At 43.6% G+C, this 23792-nt stretch overlaps 1 protein-coding gene across 1 annotated transcript; it reads right to left on the bottom strand.

Annotated features, from left to right (window-relative positions):
• Nucleotides 1–1911: 1911 nt before the first annotated feature.
• On the bottom strand, nucleotides 1912–16998 carry LOC136552989 (uncharacterized). The gene is made up of 5 exons (XM_066544575.1): nucleotides 16531–16998; nucleotides 15775–16452; nucleotides 15612–15702; nucleotides 2125–2170; nucleotides 1912–2035 (listed from the first exon to the last, which is right to left on the bottom strand). The coding sequence occupies exons 1-5, from the start codon at nucleotides 16996–16998 to the stop codon at nucleotides 1912–1914; spliced, it is 1407 nt and encodes a 468-aa protein (XP_066400672.1).
• Between the last annotated feature and the right edge of the window lie 6794 nt (nucleotides 16999–23792).

Raw genomic sequence — 23792 nt, 5'->3', positions numbered from 1 at the left:
TCATCTTGGACCCAATAGATTTTTTCATCGACCTCCACAAAATTCTTATCCCTAGGTCACATAAGAGCCTGTGTAAAATTTTGGCACCATTCTAGATCTTTTCGTGGGTAGACTCCGTTCAACCTATAATTAATCGGTGACGTCACGCGGAAATTCAATTAAACCTCAGAAAGTAGCAAACCATCTCCAGAAAATTCTAAACTTGGTGTTTCCTTCACCCGTGGTATGTGCAAGCCTAAGAAAAAGTTTGAGACCAATTTGACACCAGAATGCATATGAACCACAGAATCCTTAATAACATATGTGTATAGTCATGTTTCGATGAAAGGGCTCATGTACCTTTGTGAAGCATGTATACTCCGCCTATGTTGAAATAGCTTAAAAAAATTTGGCAAGCATGTATACCCAAATTAACGCCCACACAAGATCTTAGGTTTTTCTGTTCATTTTTTATTGTAATATTTTTCTCTATGTTGAATGAGACAAAAGAGGGTGGATTACATCTTCGACCCACTAGATTTTTTCATTGACCTAAACAAAATTCTGATTCCTAGGGCACATGAGACCCTGTGTAAATGTTTGGCACCATTCTGGTTCTTTTCGTGGGTAGACTCAGTTCAACCTATAATTAATTGGTGTTGTCACGTGGAAATTCAATTAAATCTCAGAAAGTAGCAAACCATCTCCGAAAAATCCCAAACTTGGTGTTTCCTTCATCCGTGGTACGTGGAAGCTTGAGAATAATTTTGAGTCCTTGGAAGGGTCACTCTCATTTGTGGTTTTGAGAGGAGACTAGGGTTAGAGAGAGAGGAGTGGCTCTTGTTCTTAAGCTTTTTGTCATCTTAGCTTTGGATAGGCTAAGAGTGCCTTGTAATATGACCATTTGAGCTAATCAAGGATCAATTTCGTGCACCGGTTGTTCACTCTCCAAATTAGGCTTATTCATTTTTTTATTTTCGGAGCTATTTTAGGGGATTTTTCGTTTCATCGATTTCAGTCCAAATCGATTGGTCCTTTTTGCGTTGATTCGGAGTTGAAGCTATCCTAAGAGTTAATTTGATTGAATCGACTGGAGCACGGAGAAATCAATGATTTTCATTTTTAGGGACTTTTTCGCGTTCTTGGCTCCATCTGAAATTTCTCGGAGATTGGGTAGAAATTGGGCGATGATTCTTTCGAGATAGTTCACTAACTCCTTTGTGATCCTCTGCAAATTTTGGGACCCAATCTTTTCGATTTGTTCGAGTTCTCGTTGATTTTTTGGCCGCCTCTTTTTTTTCCTCCGTTTCTGTTCGTGCGTGCGTTTGCTCTGGCTCGGTTCTGGAGGTCACCAGTCGTAGCTCCTATCTTGACCGATGGGTTGGGACGTCGCGTGCTGAGAAAATTGCAGTTTTTGCAGCCTAAACAATGCGCTTCGCAAAACTAGCATCCGAAACATTATTTTTGTAAAAATAGCATCCAAAACAATTGCTTCTTGTTTTCTTTACCATTTTACCTTTTCTCCTTCTTTCTCATTATTTCTCCTAAAATCTGGACAAAAGTGCCCATGTGCTAATCAAGACCTTAATTTCACGTAACATCCGCATCTGCTGGGCACTGGGCAGCGCTGGTCGCCGCTGCAGGCCTGGGCGCTGGCTGCCTGCGTGTGACTGCATGTGCCTGGACACTTACACTAGATGGCCACATACACATATAATAGAATAAACAAATTTATGCGTATCACACGTTCTTAATTTGAGATTAAATGAGTTCATCTCACAGATAAGGAAAAACGAGTCTATCTCACAGATGAAGGGAAAACGAGGTCATCTCACACTAGACTACAGGAGTTCATCTCACAGACCCATAAATTAAACCTAAATGAGTTCATTTCATATCAAATAAAAGTGACCACATCTTGCAAAATATCATTCATCCAATATGTAGCTTTCTCTTTGGAGTCATCTTCTTTGGTGCAAGTGCAGTAGGTATCCTCATAGGAGTAGTGGTGGAGGTCTGTGAAGAACTGTCATCTCCCAGTAAAAAAGCAAGACGGCTATACAAATGTGTGTAATGACAATTAGACAAATCTTTTTATTTGTTTAGAGTAAAATGACATAGGTTAAATGTGTTACTATTTCATACCTTCTCGTTATCCTTCCTGGACTATCCCCACTGGTAGAGAACCGAGCTTTACTCCCGGTGGGGAACCCCCTCTAGTCCCGGTTCCCCACCCGGGAGCAAGCATCCGGGACTAAAGGGGGGTCCTTTAGTCCCGGGTCGGGAACCGGGACTAAAGGAGGACCTTTAGTCCCAGTGGGTAACACCAAACGGGACTAAAGGTGCCTCCTGATATGCCACAATGGCCGGCACCTTTAGTCTCGGTTGGTAATACGAACCGGGACTAAATGTTTTTTTTTCTTTTTTCTTTTCTTTTCATTTTTTTGTTTTCGAAGTCGTATTGTACGCTGCTAATTATACATTTATACGCGTGTATAGTATGTTTCGGTTCAAGCACAATGAACGTATTAAATCACACAATTCAAGCATAGAAATATATATATATATATGCATGCATGCATCATATATATATTTACATGCATGCATGCATATGTGTATTTTACATTATATTATTTCATGTGCATATATTACAAAAAGATTGCATTACAGTTGTTGTGATATAACAAGTTTCCTCTCATCCTCTAGCTTGGCTTCCATGGCAGTGTTGGGTCGAAGTAGAACTCGCCCTTGGAATCGATGACCTGCTCATTAAAAAATCCGGCTATAGACTCTTGAATTACTTTGATTTGGTTTTGTCGTATGACCTTTTCCTCCAACCATCGAGTCTACAGGTTTGAATTAAAGGAAAATAAATTAATATATGTACATATATACATATATAAAGACATAGTAACACAATCAATAATAATAATTAAATGAATATATAGTATATTGTTAACGTACTTTGAGTCTCTCTGTAGGAGTTGTTTGGGAGACCACCTTGATAAACTTGTAAACATAGTAACCACAGTAGTTGTTCCCCTGTTCCTGCCTCAGACACCACTTTACAAGAAAAAGATTTGTCATCCAATCTAGTGATCCGGTGAAAGCTATATGTTTAATTAATAAAGATGATGCAATTCAGGGGACTTACTTTCAAAGGGATTACATTCAGTGGCGCTTTGCATTTTTCCATGTGTTGCTTCTCAATAAAGGTTTTCCAAACACTGCCCAATAAAAAATTTGCCACATCATCAGATATAGTTAATCATCATGTTTGTGTGTGTATATAGTTGCTAGAGATCCTGAAATTACCTCTGGATAATATCTATCATATCTTGGTAGTCTTGTTGTGGTTTTCTCATCGAGTCATAGATTATCAAGTGACTTTTCACCAGATCGATGTCCATCAATATCCAGTGATTGTTGCATGTGTTTATAGGATATAACGCATAACACTCATTAATTAACTAGAATCAACATATGAGCCATTAAGGATGATCGACATTATTAACACTCACTTGAAGTTATAGGGAAATAATATATCCTTCATCTGGCGTTGGTTCACTAAGAAGTTCATGAGGTTACTCTCTGACTTAGACTTCCAATTAGTCTTTGGAGTAATTGGGTCTTTGAATATTATATGGGGATCAACAAAACCAATTTCATTGCAGCCTTCCTTTCTGAGCTCTATCATTGTAAATCTACATATATATAGTACTTGTTAGAATAATTTATATGCATATACACACATATGATGAGTTTAATAATAGATCGAAAGAATTATTACTTACAGGCAATAGCAGCTAATGATAACTTTGTCCAGAGAGGTCAGGTGGCATAGTTGATGAAATTCTACAAAGTCAACATACATAACATCATCGCCACGGAACCAATGTTCGTCTCTAATTCTGACACCAACGCAGAAGTCTCCACCGGTAGATGCCTGCATGTACCACTTGTTTAGCAGGTACATTTGCGTCCCCAAATCAGATAAGGCTTGAGGGTTGTATAGACTCTGGCCTAGTACAAATTTTTTCTTCCAAATATCAACCTCCGCCGCACTCTCAATGTTTCCATCACCAAACATCTGGTAAAGGTCGAGACCAGTCTCATCAATAAATTCACCAAGGTGATCCAAATCGACATCCGGAGGTATGTTTGCCTGATGCATTAATCCTAAATTCGAACCATATTCATTACCAACAACTAGCGGGGGGACTGATTGGTGCGCTTGTTGTCCGAGTTGGGCAACTCCTTTCCCTGCCCGCTTCTTTTTCTGTGCCGCCTCAATTGACTTGGTGAGAGTGCAGTCATAGTCCAATAACGTTAATTTGGACGGCTTATGAGATTCCCGCTGTTGTTGCTGGTAAGAAGCCACCCTTTTTCTTAGAATATCTAGAGCTACAAAGAAGTATGGTTTCTCCGGGTTTCTCCTTGCTTCTTGATTCTTTTTAAGTTTGTCATAGAATCTAGACATATCTTTTTTATATGCATCAGTTCCTTCTTCCTTCTCTTCAGATATTATTTTGGGAATAGCCCTTGGTTTCACGGTGGCTTTCTTTGCGGGCGGGGACTGGTTCTTCATTTGAGGGGCTGGCCTCTTGCTAGGCTTCTTGGTAGGCGGGGGCGGGGGAGGCGTTGGAGACCTCCTTGGAGGTGTTGGCAGCGGCGTGGAGACCTCCTTGGAGATGGCAGCTGTGGCGTTGGAGACCTCCTTGGAGATGGTGTGGATGCAGCCTCGCCTTCCAACACAATGTCATCGTACAGAGCACTATGATGATCTGGCCATTGAACAATTGGATTTAGGTTGGGGGAGGATCTGCTATAAAAAAACGAATGACATATTATTATGAGTAGATTGTTAATTATTTAAGCCAATACAAATTAATGATGTAGTGTTTTCATCCGCATGTACCTATGATGAGGTAGTTCTAGAGGAGGTGGAGCTGACATCCCTGGAATGATAATGTAGCGCTTGTGCCATAGAATGAATGTCTTCTCCGCTTCTCCTAGAGTCTTCTCGCCATCACCTCCAAGAATGTCAAGAGGCAAATCACTAAAACCTTTTTCAGCTTTATCTACCGAGATGGTAGCATATCCTTCTTGGATTATATTCCCATGAATCCTTGGTGTCTTGGTTCGGTCGATAGGATTAACAAGACCAATAGCCACCTTGATTGTGGAATTCCCCTTCGGAATGTGTAGCTCACACATTGTACAAGGTTTAGTGACGTCATCCACAGGGAAGCGCAGTCCTGTGTCCCCTTGATTTGGTATCTCCGTGGAAGCGCTGCTGCTTTTCAACTGAACATATTGGCTAATGTTGATTCCTGGCTCTGATGCCTGCTTGCTTGCACTCACTGCTATTTGCACTTGCCTTCTGATTTCCTCCTGCATTCTCGCTTCAAGGTTTTTTCCCGCTCCTATGCTTCACGCACCGCTTCCTCCAACCTCTAGAGCCGCTGTGCCTCTTCTTCCTTCTTTCTCTGGCGGCTTCTGTAGGAAGGTCTGTCCTGAGGGAATCCATGCTCCCACGAGACACTTCCTTTGCCTCTAGTTCGGCCACCATGTTCAATAGTCCCGATGGCGTATGTCAGCTCATCCTTCTCTCTGTTGGGCATGAACGCACCACTAGCAGTAGCTCTCTGAGCATAAAACAATCTTTCTACTGCTTCTTGTAGTCTTGCGCCATAAACGCACTTCCCTGTCTCCTGGTCTAGTGTTCTCCCATGAGCGAAAAACCAATTCTTTGCACGTTCTCCCCACTCGAGTGATTCTGGTCTCATACCCTTGGCAAGAAGGTCTGCTTCCATTTTGTTCCACTTCTTAATGGCAGTTGGGTAGCCACCTGATCCCAAGTTATGGTGGTATGTCTTCTGTTGGATATTACATTGGTTCTTTATCACCTGACTCACACCCTCTTCCGAAGTCTTGTACTGTACAAACTCATCCTAATAGGGCCTCTGCTTTGAGATCGGGCTTGGGACAGTAAAATCTGGTGCTATGTTCTTCTTGACATACGTCATGTATAGGTGTTTCTTCCAAGTCTGAAACTGGGTGGCCATCTTCTTCATTGCCCAATCCCTAACTCGCTCCTTCAATTCATCACCATCAATTATATCATCATAACCATCTGTTTGGAGCGTGAAATGTACCAAGACATCTTTCCAAATTAACGTCTTGTCACGATCGGAGACAAAACTGATATGAGGAGCATTGGTCTTCTTCTTCCATTCATGGGTACTAATCGAGAGCCAGTTCCGTACAAGGTAACCACAGTGGTGCACAAATTTCATTTTATTCGGTCCCCTGGTTCTCCTGTATCCACATTGAACTCTGAGATGATAAAGCGGCCCTCCAATGGCTTTTTGGGACCTCGAACATTTTTACTCTTCGTTATAGTTGTTGATGTCGATCCAGAGGGCTACAAAACATAAACATTATTTTTAATGTCATGAGCACACATAAGACATATGATAATATATATAGCTAATAATAAAAAATATATACTTGGCCAATATGTTGTTGCTCATTTTGTTCAAGAGCTAAGTACTGACTCCCGTCATCTGCATCCTCTTGCACGTTATTTTTAGCACCATCATCGCCGGCAACTTGAGTGCCAGTGTTGATCAAATTCATCATCAACTCCTCCTCATCCATGTTTCTCGGGTCGGCCATCTAGCTTCAAAAAACAAAACCAATATATAGTACGTCAAATCTTTGCTTACATGCGTAAAATCTATGAACAATATGCATTATTAAATCTTACCCCTCGGTCACGGACGCAATTCGCCACACTAGGGCGAACTGCGTCGGTACTAGGGCGGATTAGGGCTATACATAAACGGCCGAGGGCGAATTGCGTCGGTGACTAGGGCGAACCACGTCGGTGACATCAACAACGTGGTTCGCCCTGGTGTGATTGTTTAGCGTTAACGATAACGATAATACGAATGTTGATCGACTAGGCCACGAGAGAGGGCGGTGTGACAAGAGTGGCGGTGCTCCACTCCGCCGTATATATGTCTGTACACATGGGTGAACGAGGGCGGCGGTGCTCGCCGTATACATAGAAACGCATGGGCGAACGAGGGCGGCGGTGCTCTGCGACGTATATATACATGCATATGAATACAAATGACGTATATATACGTGTCGGCGCGGTGGCCGGTGTGCTGACGACGACGACGTGAGGCCGGTGGCTGGTATACATAGAAACACATGGGTGAAAATTCTATGCTGATAATGTAAGTATAAGTCATTATGAAATGTAAGTATATGTGTCTTATTGCTAATATAACCATTACTATTTCTGAAATGATAAGAATTTATCTTCTTTTTGGACTTTTCTTTCTTGTGGCCCAAATTGTCTTTAGCCATGCTTGCAAGTCCAACCAAAACTGCTTACATCATCACATGTGATATTTTTTATAAACTAAAAAACGCTTAGTTTACAAACTGGGTATCCAAATTGAGTTCCAATTTGACCATTATATATCCTACAACAAATCCTTCAAAAAAAGACCCTACATGAATATATTTGGATAAAATTTCGTTAACAAACATTGATCTATGAAGATAGAAAAAATTCTTGTATTGAGCAAAGGCAATGTTCTAGATTCATGAAACAATGTTCTACTTTCAAAAGAGAAATGTTTTCAGTTTAGGAGAACAAATTTCTACGTTTCAGATCTATTCGGTATCACAGCAAGAATGTACATTTTAAAATTGAATTTGAAAAACTAAAAAATTTAAAGCATAATTTTGGGGCCATATACTATTTTAATTGAAAATATCATCAAGTAAAGGTTGTACATGTCTTCTAGCTCAACAACTTCAATAGAAAGTTCTTAATCTAACTTGAAAGGGTTATGAACTTCATTGCGCTGTATTTCTTTTTGAGACCGGTCACATTATTACCAACTATGTCTACAAATCGATTTCAGGGTGATATACCAACCGTCTTTATAAATCGATTTATGGTGGTAACTTGAAACATCAATCGTAATATCTGTAACTATTTTTAAAGATAAATGGTGACTAGCCACTATATCGTCGTACGCTTAATTTGCCGTTTTCGTTGGTGTCGCTGGATGACACGCGTCGGTTAGCACGCTAATGACGAAGACTACGCTTGTCGTCGTCATTAAGGAATGGCCTGGTGGCCGACAACAGCTGCTTGTGCACACTCGTGGACGACGAACTTAACATTTTTACAACACAGTACACATCCAAGCAGCGAGGTCTTATCAGCAGTAGCAGAGCAACGAGGTCGTCAGCGCGCGGTACACATTTTTACAACACCAAGCAGCGGCTGGCGAGGTCGTCGGCGCTAATGACGAAACACATTCAAGGTCGCATCAGCAGCGAGGTCGTCGGCGCTAATGACAAAACACATTCAAGATCGCATCAGCAGCGAGGTCGTTGGCGTGCGGTACACATTTTTACAACACCAAGCAGTGGCTGGCGAGGTCATCGGCGCTAATGATGAAACACATTCAAGATCGCATCAGCAGCGAGGTCATCGGCGCTAATGGCGAAACACATTCAAGATCGCATCAGCAGCGAGGTCGTCGACGCTAATGACGAAATTAACTTACCAAAACTTACCAAGCAGCGGCTGGCGCGCGTTGGGCCGGGGCGGGCAGCAGCAGCGAGGTCGTCGGCGCGCGGGGTGGCGTGGGGACCGTGGACGCGCGTGAGGCGGTGGTGACGACCGGTGTCGGGCGGGGTGGCGACGGCGTCCTCGGTGTGGTGTGGGCGCAGGGGAGTGGAATTGGCGAAGAACGCAAGGAAGAAGATGGCCCTGGTATATATAGGCCATACCCCTTTACTCCCGGTGCCATCCCCCCACCGGGAGTAAAGGTCCTTTACCCCCGGTGCGTATTACCAAACAGGAGTAAAGGGTTTTTTTTTGCGGGCCACGAAACTGCAGCCCACCTTTACTCCCAGGTGGGCTTCCCACCCGGGAGTAAAGGTGGCCTGCAGTTTTGTTTCCCGCCTGTTTTAAGCAATAGTCTTGTTAAATACAATAGAAATGCAATAGTTTTTGTTAAATACATAGTAAATTAAATAAAAGGCATAAAATTATTTTGTTAAAAATATGGATTTTCTTTTTCTTTATTGCACATAGGAAAAATCTATAACCTAACTTTTTTATTTTTTGTTACAATTATAAAACATAATGTAACGAATATTTATTATTTTGTTAATGCAAAAATGTAGTGTTTAATTAAAATTAATAAAACTATTGGTTTTGGACAGGAAATTTGTTTTCACATCATTTTAACGTTAATATTTTAATTTTTCATCACTCAATATCCTAATTTACCTTTTTTAGAGAGAAATCCCACCAAATCAAACATTGATTTAATTTAAAACATGACATAATAAACATCTGAATTCACAATTATTACATAATATCTCAAACACACACTACATTAAATCACTATATCATCAAGTGGGCACAGCAGTGAACTTCTTCTTTACGTATGTCCCTTGGTTATGATCGCGTCATAACCATGGAGTGTCCTCATCATTTACCAAGATGCTAGGGTCTTTGTTCACTTTGAATGGCGGAATTCGGTCATCCTTTTCATAATCTTCTGACATGTCTGACTTGTCCTCAATTCCCATGATGACTCTTTTCCCTGAAAGAACTATGTGTCGCTTTGGCTCTTTGGTTGAGTCATTATCGTTTTTTCCTCTTTTTGGTTTGGTAGACATATCATTGACATAGAACACCTGATTCACATCCTTGGCAAGGACGAATGGTTCGTCTTTGTACCCAATATTACTAAGGTCTACTGTTGTCATTCCATACTCGTTGTCTATTGTTACCCCGCCTCCGGTCACCTTGACCCATTGGCACTTGAACAATGGGATCTTCAAAGTAGGTGCATATTCTAGTTCCCATATTTCATCTATGCGTCCATAATATGTCTACTTATTCCCATTCGGGTCTGTGGCATCTATGCGAACACCACTGTTTTGATTGGTACTCCTTTTATCTTAGGCTATTGTGTAGAATATGTTCCCATTTATCTTGTACCCTTTGTATGTGACGATATGCCATGATGGTTGCATAGCTAATAAATACAGTTGCTCATGGATGCTCTCATCACCTTGACATTTTTTTAACCAACCACCAAAAGTTTCCATGTGCTTACGCATAATCCAAGCTTCAGTCTTCCCTAGAAACTTGGATCATAAGAGATCCTTGTGTGTCTCAATATACGGATCTACCAAAGAGGAGTTCTGTAGAACTGTGTAGTGCGCTTTATTGAAATAATCATCATCCGTACCAATATATGTTTTCCTCCCTAGTGTCCCCTTTCCGCTTAGTCTCCCTTCATGTCTCGATTTAGGAACACCAATCGAGTCAAGGTCGGGAATAAAGTCAACACAGAACTCAATGACCTCTTCTATTCCATAGCCCTTGGCGATGCTTCCTTCTGGGCGAGCACGGTTGTGAACATATTTCTTTAGGACTCCCATGAATCTCTCTAAGGGGAACATGTTGTGTAGGAACACAGGACCGAGAGTGAAAATCTCCTTGACTAGTTGAACTAGGAGGTGTGTCATAATATCAAAGAAGGAAGGAGGGAACACCAACTCAAAGCTGACGAGACATTGAACCACATCATTCTGTAGTTTAGCTAGATCAGTTGGATCAATTGCCTTCTGAGAAATTGCATTGAGGAATGCACATAGCTTCACGGTGGCTAGACGTACATTTAGAGGTAGAATTCCTTTTAATGCAACTGGAAGTAATTACGTCATGAGAACATGACAGTCATGTGACATTAAGTTATAGAATTTCTTCTCTAGCACATTTATAATACCCTTTATATTCGAGGAGAATCCAGATGGTACCTTGATGTTGTTTAAGCATTCAAACATGATTTCCTTCTCCTCTTTGCTTAGAGTGTAGCTAGCAGGACGTAAGTAATGGCGTCCATCATCTGTCTTCTCTGGATACAGGTTGTCTCTTTCTCTCAAACAACGTAGGTCCTGTTGTGCTTCAAATGTGTCCTTAGGCTTTCCATACACACCCATAAAGCCTAGCAGGTTCACACAAAGATTCTTTGTCAGGTGCATCACGTCGATCAAGCTGTGGACCTCTAGGACTTGCCAATAGGGTAGGTCCCAAAATATGGACTTCTTCTTCGACATGGGTGCGTGACCGTTAGCGTCATTCAGAACAGGTTGGCTTCCATGTCCTTTTCCAAAGACAACTTTCACATCATTGACCATATCAAGTACATCCTCACCAGTTCGGTTGCGAGGCTTGGTCAGGTGGTCTACCTTCCCTTTAAAATACTTGCCTTTCTTTCTTACGGGGTGATTTGCAGGAAGAAATCGACGATGGCCAAGGTACACGACCTTTCGACATTTTTTCAAGAATACACCTCTAATATCACCGAAGCAGTGTGTGCATGCATTATATCCCTTATTTGACTGTCCTGAAAGATTACTTAGAGCAGGCCAATCATTGATTGTTACGAACAATAATGCTCGCAGATCAAAGTGTTCCTGTTTGTACTCATCCCACACACGTACACCTTCTTTATTCCACAAAATGAGAAGTTCGTCAATAAGTGGTCTCAGGTACACATCGATGTCATTGCCAGGTTGCTTCGGGCCTTGGATGAGCACAGGCATCATAATGAACTTCCGCTTCATGCATAACCAAGGAGGAATGTTGTAGATACTTAGAGTAACATGCCAAGTGCTATGACTACTGTTCTGCTCTCCAAAAGGATTGATACCATCTGTACTTAAAGCAAACCTTAAGTTTCTTGCGTCATTTGTAAACTCCGGGAATTCTCTATCGATTGCTCTCCACTGGGACCCATCAGCAGGGTGTCTCAACATATTGTCTACCTTACGGTCTTCTTTGTGCCATCGCAATAATTTTGCATGTGCTTTGTTTCTGAACAGACGTTTCAAGCGTGGTATTATAGGAGCATACCACATAACCTTGGTAGGGATTTTCTTCCACGGACGTTCGCCCTCAACATCACCAGGGTCATCTCGCCTGATCTTATACCGCGACGCATGGCATACAGGGCATGCATCCAATTTCTCGTACTCTTTGCCACGGTACAGGATGCAGTCATTAGGACATGCATGTATCTTCTCTATTTCTAGCCCCATAGGACAGACAACTTGTTTTGCTTTGTAGGTAGTGGCGGGCAATTCATTGTCCTTCGGAAGCATCTTCATTTGGATTTTTAGTAACTCTCCAAATCCCTTATCAGATACACCATTCTTTGCCTTCCATTCAGCAATTCTAGTGTGGTTCCCAACTTTTTCTGCCCTGCATCACAAGTTGGGTACAACAATTTCTTGTGATCTTCTAGCATCCGCTCAAACTTGATCTTCTCCTTTTCACTTTCACATTCTCTTTGTGCGTCACGAATGACCTAAGAAAGATCATCAGCCGGCTCATCTTCTACGGCTACCTCTTCTTCAGCTTCTCCCATTGCAGTATCATTGAAGCACACACCATCGGAAATAATATCATTGTCGTCCCATTGTTCTTCTTCACCTTCTTCCATTACAACACTGGTTTCTCCGTGCTTTGTTCAACAAATATAGTTTGGCATGAAACCCGACTTGAACAAGTGTGGATGAAGAGTCCTTGAGCAAGGATATTCCACCGTATTCTTACATATGGCACATGGGCAGCACATGAAACCGTCGCGTTTGTTTGCCTCGGCCGCACGTAACAAAGAATGCACGCCGTCAATGAACTCTTGGGAGCGGCGATCAGCATTATACATCCAATGACGGTTCATCTGCATTACATGACATAAATACCATATTAAAACCTAGATCATAATTAATTATTTATACAACATGCGTGCCACCACAAAATATACAAATTTATGAAAGCATCGCTACAATGTAGACAATCCCAACTACCACTAAAAGAACTAAAGCTAAAATACATTTCAGTAGCACTGGGATTTCACGACCAATCTCAACTAAAACAGACAGATCCCCCGATTGTGCAACATCTTTGGGCTTCTTCGGCTGGATCACTGCCTCATTAGCCGCCGTATCTGCCTGTTGTGCAAGATATTTTTGCACGAGTTCAACATACTCTTCCTCCCAGTAGAAGCCTAAACATCGTCCACTGCCATCCCACTGAAATTAAAACAAAAAATTAGAACTTTAATCACAACCATCATGAAAATAGGTATAAACTAACCATAATCATTAAATACGATAAAATAACTCACATTGCGATCCGGACACTTGTAGAAGATACGATCCTTGTTGGGACCCCCCTTCTTCACTCGGTACTCCATCACAATCTTCGTCTCATCACGACACTTGCCGCATGGAATGAGAGGGAGGCCCGGCCTAAGTCGCTTTGGAAACCCATGAGAGGCCGAGGACCCGGAAGCAGTTGCCATCTACACTCTATACTCATTTTTTAATACACTATAAATTTCTCCTTTTATAAACAAATAAAATTAAGAAACTATAAAATTATCTAGATCTCTAAACAATGATATTTTTAATGGTCATTGTGTTCTTGTCTTTTACTGCGGCAGGTAAGTAATTCACATGATATTTCCACAAATTAACAGAAGAATGGGAGTGTACACACATAATAGACTACTGCGACGATATCGGGACGTGTGAATAAATAACCATCCGTACTAGTTGACCTTGCTTACGTGATCATCTCGGCGAGCATTTCTCCACCGGACGGCACCGTACATGGCCACGGAAGAGCTCCAATTCTACGAGGAAGGGAACACGGTCTTCCACGACCGTTGCCGCTCTCCCTCGTAGAATCAAAGCTCCTCCTTGACGTCCGTTACCGCTCCACAGAGAACATGCTCGCCGAAATGAACACGGTCCGCTAGTTCAACTGGTACGGATTTTCTATAATTTTCTAACTATTTTCTAAGTTTTTCATTTCATAAAAAGTTAAAATAAAAAGTATGGTGATTGATAGACTACTGCGACGACATCGGGACATGTGAATAAATAACCATTCGTACTAGTTGAACTTGCTTACGTGATCATCTCGGCGAGCATTTCTCCACCGGACGGCACCGCACTTGGTCAAGGAAGAGCTCCGATTCTACGAGGAAGGGAACACGGTCTTCCACGACCGTTGTCACTCTCCCTCGTAGAATCAAAGCTCCACCTTGACGTTCGTTACCGTTCGGCAGAGAACATGCTCGCCGACATGAACACGGTCCGCTAGTTCAACTAGTACGGATTTTCTATAATTTTCTAACTATTTTCTAAGTTTTTCATTTCATAAAAAGTTAAAATAAAAAGTATGGTGATTGACAGACTACTGTGATGATATCGAGACATGTGAATAAATAACCATCCGTACTAGTTGAACTTGCTTACGTGATCATCTCGGCGAGCATTTCTCCACCGGACGGCACCGTACTTGGTCAAGGAAGAGCTCTGATTCTACGAGGAAGGGAACACGGTCTCCCACGACCGTTGTCGCTCTCCCTCGTAGAATCAAAGCTACTCCTTGATGTTCGTTACCGCTCGACAGAGAACATGCTCGCCGAGCTGAACACGGTCCGCAAGTTCAACTAGTATGGATTTTCTATAATTTTCTAACTATTTTCTAAGTTTTTATTTCATAAAAAGTTAAAATAAAAAGTACGGTGATTGACAGACTACTGCGACGATATCGGGACATATGAATAAATAACCATCCGTACTAGTTGAACTTGCTTACGTGATCATCTCGGTGAGCATTTCTCCACCGGACGGCACCGTACTTGCCACGGAAGAGCTCCGATTCTACGAGGAAGGGAACACGGTCTTCCACGACCGTTGCCACTCTCTCTCGTAGAATCAAAGCTCCTCCTTGACGTCCGTTACTGCTCGGCAGAGAACATGGTCGCCGAGATGAACACGGTCCGCAAGTTCAACTAGCTACTTTAACCTTCTTTCATGTAAATATGCAAGCTTGAAGTGATTTTAAGCTCAAATTGCTTACAAATGAAAAAAACCACAATAAAGAACCATATATATATAGTGAACAAAATGAGATAAGACAATGGTGAAAAATGAGAGTATGAGATTGGTAACCTTTACAACTGAAGTATCGACGGAGAAATCGAAGAAATCGACGGAGGAATCGAAGAATGGATGGAGGAACAATGGAGGGAGGGAGGAAGCAAGAACACTACTGCAGTGAGCTTCAAAATGTGCTGAGCTTGGGCTCGAGGAGGAAGGAGACGGCCGGAATATAAAGGGGGAACCTTTAGTCCCGGTTGGTGGCTCCAACCGGGACTAAAGGTAACTTTCCAACCCCGGGCGCAGCCACAGCCCGGGAGTAGACCTTTACTCCCGGTTGGAGCCACCAACCGGGAGGAAAAGTATACCTTTAGTCCCGGTTGGTGGCTCCAACCGGGACTAAAGGTGCCTGCTACCTCTGTCTGGCACAGTAGCCGTTGGGCAGGGACCTTTAGTCCCGGTTGGAGCCATCTGGCGCAGTAGCTGTTGGGCAGGGACCTTTAGTCCCGGTTGGAGCCACCAACCGGGACTAAAGGTATTTCTAGTCCCGGGCGCAAAAAATTCCGGGACTAGAGCCCATTTTGACCGAGGATCAAAGGCTTGTTCTCTACTGGCCCGTAGTATTTGTTCTCTTGTTGGCCTTTGTGGGGTGCTAAGCCTATCTGGATTCTCTTTTGTAACGTTCTTTCTAGGCTGTTGTCTCTTTCTACAAGTTCAAAAAAATAATATTTGTAATGACATGGTGATTCAAGGGTTGCAACAAAAAAATAGGACTTGCCTCTTTTTCTTTGTCCCATTGAGTGGACACTTGGAACTAGCTTGCCTGTGACCCTTTTCACCGCATTTCTTGCAAGTCATTGGGCCTCTAATCATTTTCTTCCCTTTAGCATTAGTTGGTGCAGTATCATTATTTGGAGCAGTAGCATTGTCACCTTCTACATCTTTAGCACCTTTCTTCTTATGGCCACCTTCAAGACACCCTTTCAACCTGAGTTTTCTTCGTCTTCCCATATTTCCTTTAGCAAGAGGAGCACCAACAACAAATGGCAACTCCACTTGAGGCCTTTGTGTTTTGTCTGTCATTGGCTCAATCTCTCTACCATAAGCAACCTTGAATCTATCCACCGAGTAATACTCGTGCACAAATTGTTCAAGGTCAACTCCCCGCTGTGTGGTTATAAAGTCCAATGCATGTTGACATGGCTTACCAGTGTGTTGCCATTCAAGACAAGTACAAGTCCATTGATTTAACTTCACAATATGCCTTTCAACTTTCTTGCTATTGTCCCAGACCTCTGCACTCCAATTAGCAGATGCATGTATTTTCAAGTGTCCCAACCCTCTAGTATTTGCCTTTAGCTGAACCATAATACTTGGAAGTATCTTGCCAGCTGGTAGTCTATCTCCAATATTTCTTCTCTTGTTCCACAATTTCATGATCATCTCTCTGACCTGCAAATTACACAATTAATATCGAACATATACATTTGAAAAAACACATGTAGGGAAAATATAGGTAGCTATATTCACCTTATCTGCAAGTTCAGCAACAGGTAAGTCCTTGATGTCTCTTATCCAATTATTAAAAACCTCTGCTATATTATTAGTGATGTAGTCACACTTAATTTCTAGATTAAAGGCACACCTATACCACAACAGCTTATGGTAGTCTTTTAACCATTTCAACACTTCTTCAGATTCATTAAGAATTGCTGCCATGTGATCATAGAATATTTCTTCCCTATAAGCCCTTGTCGCGGGATACATCTTGCCAAACCCTCTGAACCTTTTCTGAAAATTTTTCATAAGATGAAGAAAGCATTCTCTTTGCTCTGCATTAGGAAACACATTCTTTACTGCATTCTCTAAGCCCTTACATGCATCTGTGCACAGAGCAAGGAGTGGAGGATCACCTATTGCCTTCTTAAGTTGATTCATAAACCAAGTCCAGTTGTCTTCCGTTTCGGAAGCTATGAACCCATATGCAAGTGGGTACATCCAATTGTGACCATCAACTGCTATAGCCGAGGCTAAATGACCATTCCATCTTCCATTAAGTGCTGTAGAATCTATGCTCAAGTAAGGCCTACATCCTTCCAAGAAACCATCAATGCATGGTTTAAGAGCACAGAAAAAACGATGGAAATATACATTACCATCCGCTTCAATTACATCAATCTCCACTACACTTCCAGGTGACCTCTTCAGTACCTCGGCCTTCCATCTGAAGAGTAGCTCAAAACTCTCTTCCCATTTACCATAAACCTCGGCCAGAGCTATTTCTCTACCCCTCCATACCTTGTCATATGAAATTGTGACAGAGTGATCTTTTTGCAACTTATCTTGCAATTCTTTAGCACCCATATTGGGAGAATCCCTAAGGATACTCACAGCCTTGCTAGCTACCCATTTCTGAGAAGCTGCAGTAGTTTTCATCCTCATGGAAGAAACACATGTATGGCGATCAGTTAAAGCTGTGACCTGCAAATTACACAAGTAATAAGAAACAAATAAATTTACAAAAATCACACTAATTTTTAGGAATATAGCTACCTATATTTATCTCAACGGTGCTTTGGCCTTTATGTTTGCTGGCATTTATTTTCCAAGGGCAATCATCACTAGACTTGCAGAAACCTCTAAATCTCTCCTTATCAGAGTGCGTTGTCCCTAATTGAAACTCCTCATTGATTGCAAATTGTCGCACTGCCAACCTAAACTCGTTCATTGATGGGTACATCGTACCAAGATCCATTTGTGGGTGGTCCTTATCATATGAAATAACCAACTCAGTGGGTATGTCATCATTATTAGGAATCACAGCATCATCTTCATGACTACCCTCCTCAACAATTACACGATCATGTGATGCAGCTACCTTTCCTGACTCCTCGTCTCTCAAGCCTAAAAACACGTACATCTGATCTTCACTCAAAAGTTCGATTCGTCCTTCCTCATCATGTGTTTCTATGATCTGCAAGCTATCCCAATCAACTGGTGGCATAGTTTCCACAAATTCTAAATCGGACCTGACAAATCATATTAACTTCATCAAACTGCACTTCAGACAGGAATTGGGAGAATAGGAGTACAGTCGTTCATCGCATACCTATGTACGGCAGGCAGTGGGGTCGGCCTTGGCGTGCCGTGCGACAAGGCCAGAGTCGCGGCAACGGGCAGCAGGGCTCTTACCGTAGCGATCAAGTCCCCCTCAGCAATAGGGTGTGCTGCGGCATCAGGCGGAGGCAGCACGTTGGGCCGCGGAGGCACGTCGGACGGCGGCGGCGCGTTGGCCGGCGGGGTCATCTCGAGCGGCGGCGGCACGTCGTCCATGGAGAGCCAGCTAGGGCTCGCGTGCGGAAAGAGACGGCGGCGGAACGTGTGATACACATAAATTTGTTTATTCTATTATGTGGGTATGTGGTCATCTAGTGTATGTGTCCAGGCACAAGGCCTGCAGCGGCGACCAGCGCTGCCCAGTGCCCAGCAGATGCGGATGTTACGTGAAATTAACGTCTTAATTAGCACATGGGCACTTTTGTCCAGATTTTAGGAGAAATAATGAGAAAGAAGGAGAAAAGGTAAAATGGTAAAGAAAACAAGAAGCAATTGTTTTGGGTGCTATTTTTACGAAAATAATGTTTTGGATGCTAGTTTTGCGAAGCGCATTGTTTAGGCTGCTAAAACTGCAATTTTCTCTCGCGTGCTCGTTCTCTGAGCGTGCATCTGAGCACCTGGTGTATGTCGGCTTGTGCTCCAGCGCCGAGCGCATCCAGCGTCTGAGTGGACGCCCGCTGCCTTGAGCGCTCCTCCGCCGTGGCCTTGCAGGCGCGACAGGCGCTGCCCTTCAGTGTGGTCGGTCTCCAGTAGTTCGAGTTCGTGTTCGTTCCCTTTGTTTGCTGCCTGGTCCGACTCTGCAAGTCCCCAGCTGCTCGGTCTCTCCCTCTCTACGTACTGCGGCGGCGTGCAGCCCCGCCGTCACGATCTCTCCCTCCCTCCCTCTGCTCGGTTCCATGTGTCTGCGTCGACAAGGTTGCCCAGCCACAGACAGTTCGCACCGGAGGTGCAGACAGTCCGCCCTCCCTGGTTTAGCTGCGAGCAGAGTCTTTTCCTCTGGATCGGTTCTGGTATTCTTGCCTGCGGTCAGTCCGCACCTCAGCTCCTTTCACGAGCAGGTAAGTTCAGTTCTCCTTGAGTTGATTGCAGACAGTCCGGACTCCCTTCCCGGACAGTCCGTCAGTGGCTTGCGCTGCGCGGTACTTCCACTTCTCTCTCGTTCTTGCTCCGATTTGAGATGCGTCTTTTGCGTTGGCTTTACACTTGTAACACCCTGCATCCAAAAACTACTTATATGGCCTAACACCGCACATGGAACGGGTCTACATATGCGTGGCACTACTCTTACACTTTCGTCCTCACTTTGTGTAAAAGGGTTAACCCGAAGATGCTACATTTGGAACGACAAGGCTTATAATGTGGCCCTCATCCTCCTAAACTTCCAAGGTGTAACACCCCGCGTCCAAAATTGCATATATGGCCCAGCTCCACACATGTAACGGGCCTGCATAAGCAATTTTGGACGTGGGGTGTTACAACACTAGTCAAAGGAACTTATCTTGGTACTCTTGTCACAAGTTGACTTAGGTATTTTAGATTCGAAAACTCGCTTATTTTCAATAGGAGTTGAGGATCATATTTTCGGTTCCTCGATTTGGTGTGAGTTCTTCTCAGCTCGGTTGCTTTGTGGTGTCCCGTTGTGTTCCTAGCTAGCATCCACCCACTGTCTTGGGTCATGGACATCATGGTGTTTGATTCACTTGTTTGGCGGTGATTTTGGGACAGTGATCGAAAAGTTTTAAAAGAAATTTACGGCTCCCATTCACACCCCCTCTGGTCGCCGTTTCTAGTCCTTCACAAGACCAAGTCCAGCGAAATTGAGGATTACAACGACAGCGAGGGCAAGCATGGCTAGGGCGCCCAAGTGGCTTAGCAGCTCCTAAGAAGTTACATCTGCACATCCTTTCTAAGCTCTCGCCGCATGTCCCAGCTCTGGTGCGCTACACCACTATGGGTGGACGAACGTGATTCAGTGCGATATGGCTGCATGAGTGTGGTGGGCACATCCAACGAAGTGTGGGGAAAGGGGATGGACCGGGATGTTACAGTGATACAAGTTTAGGGAGTTGAGTGTTTATTTTGAAAGTACCATGACTGTAATAAGAACTTTGGACAAGTTTAGAGAGCTGAATGCACAATTTAGAAGTACCAGGACCTGGATGAGCACTTGGGACAAATTTAGAGAGCTGGATGTGCAGTCTAAAAGTACTAATGAGAACTCAAGACAAGTTCAAGGATCGCCGATGAAATTTATTCTAGTTTTTACTATGTTTCTCGAGATAACATACATGTCGATGTATGACAAAAGTTTGTATACTCCTATTGACGCATAACTAGGTCACCACACCGATAAGGAGCTAGATCATTCGATGTAGGGCCCAGCCAACTTTTGGGTCAGCCAGCGCCTAGGGTATGTCCACACTCAGACCTTGTGCCTCCAGCGATGAGCGCGATACGCAAGACACGTCGTCGGATGGGCCTCGCTGGGAGGGCAATACACAAGACACACCGCGCGAGGTCTCTTGAAACCCGAAACCCCACACACCCGGGAGGGACCCTGTCGGGGCATATGGCGGCTATGGGCTGCTCTAGCCGGCCTGACCGCTCTAGAGCGTCGTCGTCGTTGACCCTCCAGCCATGATCGAGTGACACTAGGTGATCGAGTTGCAAGCTGGTGGTGCTTTTTACTCTTGGAGGTTGCCACCTCCTAGACGGCTTGGTGGTGGTCTCCATCGAAGCCCGCAAGAAGCTTGTGCGGTGCTCCGGAGAAGTGCTTTGTGAGGGGCATTGTGCTCGCCCCGCGGGAGCCGCGAAGAGCAACTTTAGTAAAGCGTGTCATTGAGCTACCCTCACTTCTGGGGTAGGTTCTTGCGGCGCCTGACGTGCGGGCTTGGCGGGTGATGCCAATTAGCCGCCGAACCACCAAGTGAGCGGTCAACACAACGGGGACTAGCGTGTTGGCAAACACATGAACCTCGGGAGAAAAATCATCGTGTCAACCTTGTTTTTCCCATTGGTTTGCATCCCCGTTACACAAGCTTGCAATTACTTTCATATACATTGAGCTTGTGTTGTTGCTTTTGTAATTAGTTAGCTTGTGTAGCCTGCTAGTTACCTTCTTGCTTGTGTAGCATAGAAGTAGCTCCCTTGCGTGGCTAATTTGGTTTGTGTAACCTTGTTAGTCGCATTGCTTAGTTTGTGTAGCTAAGTAATTGCGCTCTCTAATTTAGCATTGGTTGCCTTGTTATTGAGCATTGCTAGTGAGCTTAGGTGGCTTTGTGCTTTTGCTTACTAGCTTGTGTAAGAGCTCCCGTGTTGCTTGAAGTACTAGTGGCATAGGTTTGTGTGACCTTGCTTCTAGAATTGGTTAGGTGAGATCTAGCTAGCCCGGCACCTTTGTTGCTTAATTAGTATCTTTGGAAGGTGCTAGAGAACATAAATAAAGGGGTGTAGTCTTGGCTAGACCGATAGTTTTAATTCTGCACTTGTTTCGGTTAGCCGATGCGATTAATTTTAGAAAGGACTATTCACCCCCCCTCTAGTCCGCCATCTCGACCTTACACCTTTCTAGGCTCTCGCCGCATGTCCCAGCTCTGGTGTGCTACACCACTATGGGTGGACGAACGTGATGCAGTGCGATGTGACTGCATGAGTGCGGTGGGCACATCCAACGAAGTGTGGGGAAAGGGGATGGACCGGGATGTTACAGTGATACAAGTTTAGGGAGTTGAGTGTTTATTTTGAAAGTACCATGACTGTAATAAGAACTTTGGACAAGTTTAGAGAGCTGAATGCACAATTTAGAAGTACCAGGACCTGGATGAGCACTTGGGACAAATTTAGAGAGCTGGATGTGCAGTCTAAAAGTACTAATGAGAACTCAAGACAAGTTCAAGGATCGCCGATGAAATTTATTCTAGTTTTTACTATGTGTCTCGAGATAACATACATGTCGATGTATGACAAAAGTTTGTATACTCCTATTGACGCATAACTAGGTCACCACACCGATAAGGAGCTAGATCATTCGATGTAGGGCCCAGCCGACTTTTGGGCCAGCCAGCGCCTAGGGTATGTCCACACTCAGACCTTGTGCCTCCAGCGATGAGCGCGATACGCAAGACACGTTGCCGGATGGGCCTCGCTGGGAGGGCAATACACAAGACACACCGCGCGAGGTCTCTTGAAACCCGAAACCCCACACACCTGGGAGGGACCCTGTCGGGGCATATGGCGGCTATGGGCTGCTCTAGCCGGCCTGACCGCTCTAGAGCGTCGTCGTCGTTGACCCTCCAGCCATGAAGCACCGACGAAGAACGAGAAGAAGAGGGGTAGATGGGAAAGAGGATAAAGAGAGGTAGTAGATGTGTTTTTTGACGATTATCAGTTGTGATCCTCAATCGGCCGTGATCTCTCTTATATATCTAGAGGGGGTGGTCTTATCCTAATAGAAAATAAGTCCAAATCATAATCTCCAAGTTTCCCACGCCAAAATAGGTCCAAAACCGAATTGGAAATCAACTCGGTTCGGGAAAGGCCAGTTCTGCTACGTATCCGGTGCAGAAATCTTCCAAACGAGGCGAATCATATATGTTTTCCGATTGGCTCGACAAGAGGAACTCAATGGTGCAATCCATTCGTACACTTGACAAAGTTGGCCAAACTGGCCTAGCCAGTTCCCGCTGGATTGGCCTCTCAAAAAACCGTTTTGTTCATCTGAGCTCTAAATGAGATGATCCAAATATGTTTTCTGACTGTGTTGATGATAAAAATATAATGGTGAAGTCCATTTTGCACTTTGGCTAATTTTGTTTGTTAGAACTGGTGTCACACTGAAACTAATGTGCCAGATGGGGAACAGGGCAACCGGCCAGGCCGGTTTTGCTGGGCAGCACCGTCTCTTTCTCCTTTTCTTCCTTTTGGCTTGATGCTTTGAATTGCCTTATCCCAAATATTTTTTGGCACGTTCTCGATGTCAGAAACTTAATGGCCTAGCCCAATTCTGACAGTAGTCCGTTGGACCGAATTTACACAGCGTCAAGAATTTTGGGGGAACATGTGAGAAATAAGAGAAAATGCTTGTGAGTTAAATCAGTCAACGGTCAACAGACTAGCGTGGAATGGATAATGAACTGACAAAGACTCGTATATTGGCTTCATCTACCAGAAATTGCCAGTGACAAGCAGGCATGACTTTTTCCAAGCTCCTTGTCTACTGTCGTGTGGACCAAATATTTTCGGGCTGAATTTCACCATCTTTTCCTGTCCATCTTTGTAACCTGTCCAATTGGGATTTTCCACGAAACTTCAATGCAACTCTTCCTCTTATAAATGCCTGTGCCCTATTGTATTCAATCATGGAACTAATTAGCTAGAGATTCTCATTGTTGACGAAGACATCTTGACAAAATTTTAGGGCACAGAGACCATCATCCACACAACATCTCTGTCTTCTCTTTAAGTTCTCATCTAACCACACGATGTCATTTTTCCCTCAAGACATATATATACACAGGATAGCTGTCCACCATTCACGTCCACACAATTTAATCAAAGGTAGCGTCTTACTCCCATTAAGCTAACTTATTTCCTGTGATCCAAAGTTCTCTCAATCGATACTGTTATTTGTTAAATATCCTGAGCAGGGAAGGGATATTGCAGATGCTCAAATCCTG

This window comes from Miscanthus floridulus, chromosome 4, assembly GCF_019320115.1.
Source record: "Miscanthus floridulus cultivar M001 chromosome 4, ASM1932011v1, whole genome shotgun sequence".
In the NCBI taxonomy this organism is placed as follows: domain Eukaryota; kingdom Viridiplantae; phylum Streptophyta; class Magnoliopsida; order Poales; family Poaceae; genus Miscanthus; species Miscanthus floridulus.
Note: the sequence above shows the minus strand (reverse complement) of the source record. Positions and strands in the feature narration are given on the sequence as shown.